This window comes from Nomascus leucogenys, chromosome 16 (assembly GCF_006542625.1).
Source record: "Nomascus leucogenys isolate Asia chromosome 16, Asia_NLE_v1, whole genome shotgun sequence".
Taxonomy (NCBI): domain Eukaryota; kingdom Metazoa; phylum Chordata; class Mammalia; order Primates; family Hylobatidae; genus Nomascus; species Nomascus leucogenys.
This window is the reverse complement of record NC_044396.1, coordinates 7,156,197-7,170,367: the sequence shown is the minus strand read 5'-3', so window position 1 is coordinate 7,170,367 and position 14,171 is coordinate 7,156,197. Positions and strand designations below refer to the sequence as shown.

At 40.2% G+C, this 14,171-nt stretch overlaps 1 protein-coding gene across 1 annotated transcript in view; it reads right to left on the bottom strand.

Moving 5' to 3' along the window:
- LOC100586163 (cytochrome P450 7B1) overlaps nucleotides 1-6,809 on the bottom strand; it is a 205,978-nt gene extending 199,169 nt beyond the window's left edge. Inside the window, exon 1 of the mRNA XM_003268352.3 lies at nucleotides 6,514-6,809. Coding sequence (XP_003268400.1) covers nucleotides 6,514-6,635 — 122 coding nt within the window. The 5' untranslated portion in view covers nucleotides 6,636-6,809. The remainder of the gene's footprint in view (nucleotides 1-6,513) is intronic.
- Between the last annotated feature and the right edge of the window lie 7,362 nt (nucleotides 6,810-14,171).

The window sequence follows — 14,171 nt, the reverse complement described above, 5'->3', positions numbered from 1 at the left end:
GTCAGAAAGAATTAAGTAAGGGGTATGGTAAAGAACATATCTTAAAAAATAGTTAAATCATCAAAAATAAACAGTAGAAATAGTGATGTTAAAGGCACTGCTGGTGAAGGCTCACAGGAAATGAAGAACTGAGGAACGTGTTATTTGGAAAATGGAGTAAAAGGGATCCTTATATAAAGTTGCAGAAATCCTAGCTCTATTGTGTCCTAGAGTTATGTGGAAAACAAAACTTGTAAATGATGAACTTAGATATTTAGCTGAGGAGATTTCCAAGCAAAGTGTTGAAAGGTTAGCTTAATTTTTTTCTCACTATTTATAATAAAATGTGAAAGGAAAGAGATAGATTAAGAAAAGAACTGCTAGGCAAAAAGGAACCAGGAATTGATGATTTGGGAAATCGTCCACCTATCCGGATTGCAGAAGGCACTAATATTAGATTTACTTCGAGGAAACAGTGCTCTGCATAGAAAGCTAAGGGCGTAGCTGGACAACTTTTGCTAGTGGTGGGAAGAATCAGAAAGCCAGTTCAAACCATCACACATACTCATTCATTTGTACTGAGTATTTAATCAATTGTTGAAAAGATTAGGGAATAATCTTTTCAATGACTAATATTTGCCCTCAACCATGTCAGCAGAAGCCAGGAATAGAGATGGGATTATCCAGAAAAGATCTGGGGAAACAAATCTCTCAGGAGTGAATCTCTGTGACACACATGGGAGGCCCACAGAGTTCTTTGGAATTTTGCCCCCAAGATGGATCATACACAGATCCTCGCAAATACGTGATTGTGATGATTTAGATGATGAGATCTGGAACTCTTAAACAGATGAGATTTTGGACTTTGAGTTGATACTGTAAACGGGTTAAGAATTTTAGGGCTATTTGGGATGGAGTGAATGCATTATTTAATGTAGGATGGACATGAATTTTGGGGGCTCAGAGGGAAGACTTTGTAAGGCAGAATATGTGATTAAGTTAAGGATCGTGACATGAGGATATTATCCTAAACTACCTATGTGGGCCTGGTGTAATCACAACTGTCCTCATAAGAGAGAGGCAGGGGTGTCAGAGTAGGAGCAAGAGATTTGAATTTAAGTGGCACCTAGAAACTGAGAGAGGCAAGGAAATGTATTCTCCCCTAGACTGTCCAGAAGGAATACAGCCTTGACAGCACCCTGAATTTAGCTCACTAAGGTCTGTTTTGGGTCTCACATCCAGAATTGTAAGTTAAAAATAAAATCTGTTATCACCCCCTCCCCATCATATCTTCTGTAAATACTTTCCGCTCTTCATTATAAATATTTTAATTCTGGTTTAAGTGTCTTATTTTAAAAAGATATTATTTAATCCATTTTTCATTTATTTAAAGGAATTTAAACATCTTATATTTATTTTAATTGTTATAGAAAAACTGTTTTTTTCATTTTTGTAGGGATTGAGCAAGTAAGGAAAGAATGGAGACATCTTTGTTTTCATGTTTGTCTTTTGCAATGTATATTATTTTTATATGTTATCTTCAACAATAATTTGGGAAGTGGGTATCTATACCTAAGTCTATTATGATACACAGTGATTTAAAAATATATCTCATTATTGGACAAAAACATGTTATTAATGACTTGCTGTAGATGAACTGCATTTCGTAACACATCCAGTTCTAAGTAAGAAGTCTTCTATTGGAAGGACTACCCATAAGGCTGGTCCTTCCAATGGAAATGATAATTTAAAACACTTTAAACATTTTTCTCAAAGTTTTATTTTAAATAAAATATTAAAATAAAATTTTAAATGTATTATTCTTTCTGTTTGTAAAAGAATACATATTTATTGATATCAACTTAAAGATACATATAAGCATAATAAAGAAAAGAAAAATCATCCCACAGAAATATGTCACCTAGATATAACCACTGGTAAATGTCTTACATGGAATTTGGATTCCAGAAATGGCAAAGCTGCTTGAACCAACCTAACACTTTCACAGAAAACAAAATATGAAACCAAAAAAAAAAAAAACACAACCAATTTATACTTGCTGAAGAATAGGCAAAAGAAGGCAGATACCAGAAGGAAGGCAATCCTTAAAGAACAGACCCATATTGAGTAAGGTCCAGGGTGGACAGGATTGCCCCTGAGGGCAGCTGGAACTCAAGCAAAAAGCCACAATATTATCAGCATGGTGTGTCAGAGTTTGGGGCTACTGAAGTGGCTGGCAATCAAGGAGCGAAATCTAGAAAAGAAGGAGGCACCTCAGAAATTTCTATATATACACCCCTTGAATTCTTGGCCAACCCTGGACATGTGCATCTTCAGGGAAGACCCCAAAAAGCCCAGCAGAAGGGATCTGCTGGAAGACTGCACAGAGGCTGCAGCCACTGCCCACCACTGGGGTGACAGAGTTTAGGGTTTAAATTCCATCTGCCTTAGTCAATTCAGACTGCTATTGCAAAATATCATAAACTTAATGACTTATAAACAGCAGAGATTTATCTCTCACAGTTCTGGAGCCTGGGAAGTCCAAGATCAAGGCACAAGCACATTCAGTATCTGATGAGGGCCCACTTCCTGGTTCATAAATGGCCATCTTCTTGCTGTGTCCTCACATGGACAAAGGGGCAAGGGAGCCCTTTGGGATCTCTTTTATAAGGACACTAATCTCATTTATGAAGGTGATGCCCTAATGATCTAATTATAACCCAAAGACCCCACTGCTTAATACCATCACCTTGGGGGTTAGGATTTCAACATACGAATTTTAGAGGGCAAGCAAACGTTCAAACCATAGCATCACCAAAGACAGAATCTATAAATATCTCAAGCTTTTCATAGACTCACCTTGACAAAGAGTAAAACTAAGCTTCCATGAGTTCAGAATAATTAGCCAGAAATGTATCTGCATGCTAAAACAAAAATCAACACTTCATAGGAAAAAAACGAAATCCAAAATCCAGAAATATAGTGCTTCCAACCAATAGACTGGCATTAATAAATACTGGCAAGGATGTGGAGCAACGTAAACTCTCACGTATTACTAGTGGAAGTGTTTTTTTAAAAAAAGCAACAATTACTTAGAAAAGTGTCAATTTTCTGAAATGGTTGTGGATAGAAAACTCTATATTCTGTGCCCTTCAATCTTCTCCTATGTTATATATATTACAAACTACAATTAAATAGAATGAATGAACTAATGATAGATACAACAACATGAGTGAATCTTAAAATCATTATGTCGAGAGAAATAAGTTATACACAAAAAAGGATACTGTATAATCCCATTTATATGAAGTTTGAGAATGAGCAAAACTGACTCAGAACTCAGGTAGGAACTGACTAGGAAGGAGTGTAAAAAATTTTCCTCTTTCTCCACCAGGCTCAGTTTCCATAAGGAGAGTGGCCCAGGCTCTCCTCTTCTCCATCAAACCCTTTCATCAGGCGATCTCAACTTGTTCCTGCTTTAATTCCCTCTTCACATTTGTGGCTTTCACAAATATGTATCCTGCCTGGACCTCTCCCCTGAGCTTTTGGTGCTCACTGCCTATTTAACATACCCCAAAGAGAATTATTGATCTCCTCAATTCTCCCAAATCTTCCCTATCTAAGGAAATGACATTACCGTTCACTAAATAATCAGACAAAAAAACCAAAACCAAAAAAAAAAGGGAAAGAAAACTTCTAAGCTTCATTGTTGATTCCCATCTCCGTCACACATCATGTTCAGTCCATTAGTAAATTAAGTTGACTCTGCTGTCAAAAATATATCCTGATTCTAACCACCTTCCATCAACCCCACAGTCACAACCCTAGGCTAAGCCACTGTCATCTCTCCTGACAAGTACTGCAATGGCATCTATGATTGACAGTCTCACCAGATAATATCCAACAAGGGAAAAGAAAATGTCACAAAAGGAAATCAAAGTACTGTGGCCAAAAGAGGTGGAATTGGTAAGTGTCTGAAGGCAACAAATGACCTCTGAATTTTTACCGATTTTTAAAAATTTTTTTACCATTTTTATAGGTTATATTTAAATTTTTACTTTGGAACATCTGGCATTCCTATACTATGCAATATTACAAACTTTTCAGCCATAATTGTTCAAAAGATGAAAATGGAATGAGAATAAAAATGTAACCTACGTATGTATAAAAATCTCTCAAGTGATAATGGAAAACTGTGCTGAATATTTTTATCATGTTAGGAACAAGAAGGGCTTTCTAAACAAGGACATATATCCAGAAACTCTTAAACAAAGGCAAATTACAATAGTAAAAATAATTGCAGCTGGTATGAAAGAGTATGAAAATTCCCATTACATAAGAGTCTTTGCTGTTTATACAGAAAAAGAACCCAATAGAAAAATAAATTATTGAAGAAACAGACAGTTATTTTCTTTAAAAGTACACAAATTCCTTTAAAAGTAAATACATGAAAATTTGGGATAAAAATGAAGCTTCATTTTCTTTATGTATCAGATTGGCAAAATTAAAATGATTTATAATACCAGTATTGGCAGAATGTGGAGAAATTGGCACTTGCACTACATTAGTAGTAACATAAATTGAGACTTAGTTTGGCATCATCTATTAAAATGTAAAGCACACATACATTTTGATAACAACTCCACCATCCTACATAAATATTTCCACAAAAGCTCAAAGATATCTATGTTTTGTGTGTGTGTGTTTGTGTATCTATGGTATATATTTATATAATCATTACAAATAATGACTTCTATAAACTGACATAGGAAGGTATCTAAAATGTACTGCAAAGTGGAAAATATAAGGTGCAACACAGGGTATATTTCCCCACGATTTTTATTAACATATATTCATGCATATTAGCATAAGCTTTAAAAAATCTGTAAGGATATATAAGGGACTCTTAACCATGTTTCTGTTCTTAGAGGTGATATCAGAAAAATCATTTTCATAGAGCATTAGAGTAAATTATCCAAACATTAGAAATAAGGAACACGACTCTGTACTGGGACAAATGAAGCTATCTTTTATACACTGAAATGCAGTATAATCAAAGTAGTGTCCTATAGATTTGCGGCATTAAATGGTCTTCCTGGTATGAAGGAATTGGCAGTTGATGGCATGAATATCTCAGTAAAATAATTTTTCATGATATAGAGAAAGATCAGCCTATTCTCAGAATGCTAGGAGAGAAAGCCTACCTTGCCCTTTTGCCTTCCTGTCCCTCAAGTTCCACATTCTCACACCAGTCACCTTCACTGATCCAAACTGCCCTAGTCAGCTTGTCTGTTTCCACCCTGCATGTAAAGCGGGAACAGAACCAATAGCCTTCTTTTACCACCTCTCTTTAAAGGCATACCTAGAGGTACATCTTAACTGGCTTGCAAATGCAAATAGAGACCCTGCAAATAGAGAAGGTGGAACCTACATAGAATCACATACCACTGAAGTTCAAGTGTCCTGAGTCCTCATCTTGGGCTCTAAAGCAAAAGTACAGCCATTGGAAAAGGCAACCTGGAAGAGTGCACATTCCAGGAACATCTCTGAAAACTGACATGGGAAGAAAGGCAAATACTCCTAGAGTACTCATCTCCAGGCATTCTAGAAATGTCCATAGATACTTGTATGCAGTGCAAAGGTGTCATTTCCCCAAAAACTATTGAGAAACAACCTGTATCACACACACATAGGAATCTATACATTGATACATATGTATGCAAATATATATACATACATATATCAATTATCATCCAACAAAATGCATCTGCTTGGTTTTCAAAAGCGATGAACACCAGAGCAGTATGAAAATAGGACCCAGAAAGAAAAACAGATTAAACTCAAAGTGAATGATTTTATCTGAACTTCTCTATTTCTACTTCCACAATTCAAATTAGATAAACAAGTGACACACGTCTAGGTTTTGTCATTATTGTGTGTTTTGTTTTGTCCTTATAAAAATGATAGAGCAACAGCATAAAATACTCTCCGTTAACTCATTTAGTACTCACAAAAATCTCACGAAGCATGTACTATTATTTCAGCTTTTCAAATGAGGTACAGTGAGGTAAACTGAGGAAGAGAGGCACTCAGTTTACCTCACTGTACCTCATGGTGCATCACACCATGCACTGGCATTTTCTTGAAATAGTTCTCTTTTAACTGATGAAATGTAAGAATATTCCCCTCCTGAAATACTCTATGAATTCTAGGCCATAAAACATCAACTCACAGTGGCAAGGCACACAATGTGTCTATGATGCATAATGCATACCGCCAACCTAGGGCTTATTACAACTTATGCTGGAGCAGCAAATGCAATTCGTTCCCAAAGCTTTAATATGTATGCGTATGTGTGGGAAAAAGACAGAAGAAGCCTTTGTTATTACAAGGTCCCACAGGAAGCCAGTGCCCCGCAGCAAGTTCTGACTGTCTGCACTGGAAATCATGGAGGGGGACTCCCTTCGCCGTCTGGGTCGCGCGCGGCCGGCGGGGCCCAGGGCGCATGCGTGGCCTGCCGGCCGAGGTGCTTACCTGGTGCGCCGGACGAGCAAGCAGAGGGCCAGGAGCAGCAGGGCCGCTGCGAGGGCCGGGCCCGGGAGGCCCAACTGCTCCAGCGAGAAGCGGCCCGTGGCCGCGGACACTTCTCCTGCCATCCGGCGCGCGCTAGGCCGCGGTGGGCAGCCCGGGGTCTGCCTGCGAACAGCGCGGTCGGCGACTCTGCAGCCTGCGGCGGCTTCACTCGGCGGCGCCCCCTAGTTCAGGGCGGGAGAGGCTGGCCTGCCCGCAGCGCAGACAGGAATGTCACCGCGGTCTCCCAGGCTGAATGACAAAAGTTCGTGGACTGCCCCCTCCCCGCCTATCCTCCACCCGCGCGTACCGCCCAGTTCCCCCCACCGTTTCCGACCCGGCAGCTTCTGGAAAACAGCGCCCTTGATCCTTCCGGGCAGGAAGAAGGGCCAAGGAAGAGGTTAGAAGGGAGAGTTAGGATTTCCCAAGAACCAGCCCTGAAGGCCTGGAGGTGGGGGATTTCACTTCTTAGTTGGACGGGAGCCCCTTGGGTTCCTCACTTCTTAGCCCGCGCCCTGCGGGAGGAGCGACTCTGCTTGTCCCTCAAGATACTTGGGAAGGTGCCCGCTGCGCTCTGACACCGGCGATCTCTTAGGTACGACCCAGCGGGGTTGGGCTGGCGGCAGAAACCGGCGGAGTGCGCGACCTCGAACCGGTTTCGCGCCCACCTCCTTCACCCCCTTACATCCTATTTGCTCAGAAGTTTTGGTTGAGGCCTACTGTGTGCAGAGGCGCGTGCCAGAAACACGGAATACAAAGACCTAGGCCATAAGCCTTCAGAAGTCTCGATGAGGCACACAGTACAGGATGAGGGTGAGACAGGTAAAAAGAGATTGCAGAACAGCGTGGTAGGGGCCGAAAGAGAAGTGCTTCAAGTACTACAGGTTGTACTCAGAAAGAATAAGGGAGAAACTTTTAAAGTACCTTTTTCCGAGTAATGACCATCCACTGGGTACTTTACACACGTTTTTGCTTTCTATTTTTTTATGAGTATTTTATAGAAGACATAATGAGACTCAGATTAAGTAACTTAACCTGGTTGCTCACTTGATAAATGTTTACCATTCCCACTGATAAATATCTGCCGTTCTAACCACGGTCCTATTCGAGGACTTGTGTGCTCTGTCAATGCAACACTTCTCTGGAATGGGTACAGCAGCTTCAAAACTGATCTCTGGTTTTTTTACCCTTCCAGTCCATCATCCCCATTTCCACCTCCCTAAAACACAAATCTATCCTGCTTTTACTCTGTTCAAAACTCTTAATGGTTGCCTTTGTGACGAAGTCATATCCTCCACCTGCACTGAGAAGCCCTCCACAAATTGTCTTCATTGTACAGCTCCCCTCGCCAGCGCAGTTCCATATATACTCAAGCTTGAGCCACCATGTCCCTCATACTCAGCCTGTTCACATTATTAACTTAAAAAATCCATTGTAGTTTTGATTTGCATTTCTCTAACGATCAGTGTCATTGAGCCTTTTTTCATATGCTTGTTGGCCACATGTATTTTGGAAATTAGTGTGGTAATTCCTCAAAGACAGAACTACCATAGGATCCAGCAATCCCATTACTGGGTATATACCCAAAGGAATATAAGTCACTCTGTCATAAAGACACATGCACGCTTATGTTCATTGCAGCACTGTTCATAATAGCAAAGACATGGAATCAACCTAAATGTCCATCAGTGGTAAACTGGATAAAGAAAATGTGGTATATACACACCATGAAATTCTATGCAGCCATAAAAAAGAATTAGATCATATCCTTTGCAGGAACATGGATGGAGCTGGGGGCCATTATCCTTAGCAAAAGAAAACCAAATACAGCATGTTCTCACTTATAAGTGGGAGCTAAATGATGAGAACACATGGACACATAGAGGGGAACAACAGACACTGGGGCCTACTGGAGGGCAGAGTGGGTGAGGAGGGAGACGATCAGAAAAAATGACTAATGATTACTGGGCTTAATAGCTTGGCGATGAAATAATCTGTACAACAAACCCCCATGATATGAATTTACCTATATAACAAACCTGCACATGTGTCCTAAACTTAAAAGTTAAATACATAAAATAAAAATAAAAATTCACAATTTTTAAGTTTTGAAAAGGAGAGAGGAGACTTTATTTCTTCCAAAGGGTTACAGCCTGCAAGGTGGCCATCCAGGCAAAACCAGAGACAGGCCCTTCAAAGGAGGGCTTGGGGTAGGAGCTTTATGCTGAAGAGGTTGACTAAACATATATATTTAACTGGTTACAGGAGGAGCTATGAATATTCATGAAGGTGGTCCTGACACATGCCTATTGAACAAACATGCATGTAACATATGACCCATGTTCACTTTGGGGTGGCTACTTAACATTTAAATGTGTTACAGTTATGCTTTATATATCAAAAGATCATTTTACGTACAAAGGTAGGTAAGTGTGTAATCTCTGTAAACTGGCAAAACCAGACAATGGTCAGTGGTCTTCTTAATCAGGAGAAAGTTACTGAAACCAGACTCTTGTCCAATCAAAGCTGTAGTTATGGCTGTGGAACAGCAGGGTCAGTTAGCATCTGATGGTGGATGAGCTGTGACTTTTAATATTGCAAATCCTGAGGCCAGTGCTTTTTTAGTTGCTAGAGTGAATAACCTTGTGGTGGTTACAACATAGTGTATATTTTAAGTTTTACTGTCCATGGCTCTAAAGCTGTGAATGGCTAGATTAGCCCCAGAATCTTGATGTTTACGAGCCTCTTTGTCTTTGACTTCTATTCCGGAGTCTGTCTCCTGCCTCTCCTTTCTCCTCTTGTACATTCAATTTTCCAGGCAGTCCAAAAGATTGCAGTAAACTGACAGCCACTCTGTCTCTTCCAAGAGAAAGCAAATTGAGTGCTTTCCATCACTGCTGGGACAGCAGAGCCAGTTTAAAGCAGGGTGTCCATGCTGGGGCATTTCTGTAACCACTGCAGAGAGCCACTCACTGATTTTCAGAAGAAGTCTCAATCGTCATACTTTTGTTTTCCCCAGATGACTTTTGTTTAAAAATATAATTAAAATACTAAGAATTCCTTCTACTTATTGAACATTTATTATTTGCCAGACACCATACTAAACATATTATTTTATCACATTAATAACAGCAAAAACCCATGGTTGATTGTCCTGCCTTCGAGAAGTGGAAGGAAGAAGCCTGCATAGTTATCTACCAGATTTGGTTTGCAACTGTATCATATTCCTATGTTATCTGCACAATGGCTTACTTGGGACACTTTATTATATATATGCAATACATCTTAAATATGTGTTTCTTTTGGGTTTTCCACTTTTGTTAAAAGGGACCTTTGCTCTATAACCAGATTAAAACAATCTAAAGATATCTTTTATTTTTCTTTTACTTTCGTGGTGGCTCATTATTAGCATCATCATATTCAATCCAGTCCAATTCAGTTTTAACTCCAAAGTATACCATTATCCCCATCACCTCTCTGACAGAGATTGCTGGTTGACCCTCCATATCTGCTCACCCCTTCCTCCTCACTAACAGAGTCCTCCATTTTTAACTGAACAAATGCCAGTCCATCATAAAGACTACTTCTAGTTAGCTGGGTGTGGTGGTGTACACCTGTAGTCCCAGCTACTTGGCTAATCAGGAGGCTGAGGCAGGAGGATCACTTTGAGCCCACCGAGGACTTAAGAGGCCACAGTGAGCTATCATCAGAGTACACTACTGTACACTCCAGCCTGAGCAACAGAGCAAGAAACCCTGTCTCTCTCGAAGGAAGGAAGGAAAGAAGGCAGGCAGGTGGGCAGGCGGGCAGGCAGGCAGGCAGGCGGCGGGCAGGCGGGCAGGCGGGCGGGCGGGCGGGCAGGTGGGCAATATAGTGAAACTGTCTCTACTAAAAATACAAAAATTAGCTGGGCATGGTGGCATGCATCTGTAGTCCCAGCTACTCGGGAGGCTGAGGCAGGAGAATCGCTTGAACCTGGGAGGCAGAGGTTGTGGTGAGCCGAGATCACGTGACTGCACTCCAGCCTGGGCAACAGAGCAAGACTCTGTCTCAAAAAAAAAAAAAAAAAAAGACTGAGATGTCACTTCCTTCAAAAAGCTGGAATGAAGGGGACTAAACACATTAATATTGGATAAAAGAAAGTAAAAAGGCCACTCAAAGAAGATTGTGGAGTGACCATGGGGGAATTTAAGGATATGCACCCATATGGCCTCAATCTTGTGAGCTCCTGGGAAGCAAATGATGTGCTGGAGGGGAGGGTAGATTACAGGCTTCAGCTGTTAGGAAACATGTGAAAGTACCACAGTGGAAAATACCGAAATGGAATTTCACACATTCTTTTTCCAGTATTAGGAAGCCCATAAAGTCAGAATTGAGTGTCCAACACTGAAAGGTCCTATCAATTTTTGACATAAAATACAGGTTAGGTTTAGGTTTTGAATCATATCAAAGCACAACCCCTCTATAACTAAAAAGATTGACTGCTGTTTATCTCTCTCCCATTCCCATGAGTTTTATTGTAACTAACTTTGATTTCCTATTACCTTCGGTTAGAATGAAGACCACCCCTGGGCAAAATTACGAAGAAGTGGAAGGAAAGAAGAGAAGAAGAAAGGAATATAGGCTACATGTTTTACAGACATTGTTTCATCTAATCTTCAAAACCAATCTCTGAGGTAGCTATTATTATTTCTTTTTACATAAAAGAAAACCAAGACTCAAAAGAATTCCAGGACACCCATGGTTATTCAGCTGTTACGTCCAACTGTGAGTCACCATCGTTTTCACTGTACCACCTCGCCCTCCTTAGAGTTTTCGTTCACTAACCCTTTACTTACCTGCTCAGTCATTCTTGCTTCCATCTTTATGGATCCAGTCGTTACCTTAAGTTTTCCATAACCGCTCCCTGTGGAGACAGTTGAGGCTCTGCCATGACCTTGGCCCTCCATGGCCCTTGTCTAGCTCTGACGCTGGTCTCAAGTTTTCCGTCTGAAAGATGATATAAGACTACCTTCCCTATGGGTTTATGAGGATTAAATTGTTAGGAGTAAATATATATGTGTGTGTATATATATCACAATGAAAATGCCTGGGGCTTCCTTTTTTCACAGTTGAGCACCTTCTGCTCCACTGGCAAAGGGTATAAGTAGAAGCAAGTTAATCAGACAAATTCAGCCCAGCTGAGGTGTTAGCTTATTGATATATTACTTCTGCCCAATTAAAATATAAAATAGGAAGCTTTCTTCTCTCCTTTAGGTGACTATTCAAACTGATTGCAGCTGAGATTGCAATAATCACATATACTGAGACTGCTATAAGCCCAAAAGTTATTGTTTAATTTGGCACATAGTAAATAGTGAGGCATCGTAGATGCAGGCACCAAATTTGACTAAAAATATCTTAAATCACAAATGCTTCCACTTATTCTGTCGTTCTTTACAGTTTAAATGATTTTAGTTGTTTTCTCTTTACTTTAGTTCTTCATTCTCCTATAAAGCCAGTTTGTAGTGCTGACCCAGCATGCAGTCTGGTACAGGACACATATAGACATGGCAGGCAAAAATCCTATTAAATAAAATGCTGTTGAATGAGCAAAGTGACACCCAACAATAGAGTGTAGTTCCATTTAAACCTTTTTTTAATAAAGTATAATTTTAGGTAAGACCTGAATATAATTATTTTGAAGCAGCTTCAAAAATGGTGGAACAGATGGCTCTGATTATCTCCAAGAGGAAGGAAAAGATTGGAGAGTTTTGTCATTTCTTGTTTAACAGTCTTGGCATTGCTTATACACACTTGAGTTTTGAATACTGTGATTTATAAAATCACAATCCCGTGCTAAACCTCAGCTCATTCTCACAATCTGACCCTACTTCCCATGCCAAGTTTTGAGACTCACTCTCTCTCTGTCTCTGACTCACACTGGCTATTCCAACATTTCATTTTCCCACTAGCCTTGACCCCATATTTCTGGGGACAAAAAGCACAAGACTCTCTCCCTGAGCATTCCTTTTAATGAGAACCATTCCCTCCTCCAGCCCCACTCCCCATCCACCTCTGTTCACTAAGGAAATGTTTTCTAGAGTCAAAAACATTTTTAAAAAATTCGGCTAGGTCAGTACTCTGAGAAGCAAAGACCCCTGTTACAGTTCAGGTCCCAGGAAACAGAGTCTGAGAGGGACATTATCATAAAAGAGTGTTTTAGGACAGGCTCATAGAATCAGCATCAGGCATGCTGATGGGAAGGAAACATACAGAGAAAGAAGCTGAACTGGGACGTAGTCTTACCAAAGATTCACCTGAGTCCTTGATAATATCTAGAACTCAGGTGGCCCTTAGAATTGTCCCAAGATGAGGTGCAGGGTTCAGGTCTTTAATGTCACTGGTTCCAGACTGCCTGCAGGAATGGAGAGGTGTCCACAAGTGATGGGGTTCTCTTTAGCTAAGAGTGAGTCCTGAAACAGCCGATGAGGCAATCCTAGAGCTTGGAGCAAAGGTTCTTCCACGCTGACAGAGAATCTGGGTGACAAAATATAGTCAGTATCCACTAGGATGCTACAGAAATATGCTGGAGGCAAATAGCACATAGGTGGTGGAGGTGCTTGCATTCATCTTGGATTTGTAATATCTCAGAAGCAGAGAGGTTAGCATTACTATAGGTGTTTTGCTAATGAGAGAGAGAACAATCCAAGATGAATAAAAGCAAATTAGCAAAATACCTATAGTAACATTAGCCTCTCTGCTTCTGAGAACACAGCAGTCACATTACTAGGTGATTCTAATGTTAAAGAAAAAAAATGTTTTGAGTCATGTTTTATTATAATATTGCAACAAGGAAAGCCTCTAGGAGGTCAATTCAAACATTTACTCTGATTACAAACATAGGGAATACTACCTAGGCATTGTCAGAGTAACTAAAAGAACAATTTAAAATCATTCAACTCTTGCCTGACAGAGGACAATGAGGGTACATAACTAGTTTCTCCAAACAAGTCAAAATCCCATAAAATTGTAACAGAAAACTACTAAAGCATTTTTTTAGGAAGGTTACGCTTTTCTGTGAAGTAGGTATACATTTCATTAAGCAAATGCTTTCTGCTGCAGAAGGGGCTTAGGACCATTCTTCCTTCACGCTAACATTTTACTTGCTCAGCCTATCATGGTGCTCTTGCCTGAAGTAGCTCCATCCTCTTAGCAGGGACTCCACATGGGCCAGTTGCCGCTTGGATTCACACTGGGCCCTTTCATACCCACACCCTTCTTTAAAGACTAGAAAAACACGACTTGCTCTTTCTCTCCCCCTTCGTATCTGACTCCTTGTTTGTGAGCTCTGTTCCCAGCTTTCTCCCCACCCCCTGCTTTCCTTTCCAAAGCTCCATTGGAAAATGGTCAAATTAATTCCCTCAGGATTTTCTAAGGCCTTTTATTTTCTCCTGCAGCTTTCTAATCACTAACATTTCCATGGTTATTCTCTTTCTCCTTTCTTCTCTGAAGTCTGGCATTTTTTCCACCAACAAAGATTGCTAAATTTTGACATTTATAAAAGCAATTCATAGCACTAATTATACATATGCTGGAAGTTTTGAATATTCTGCTTTATGAACAAACATAGCACTAATGAA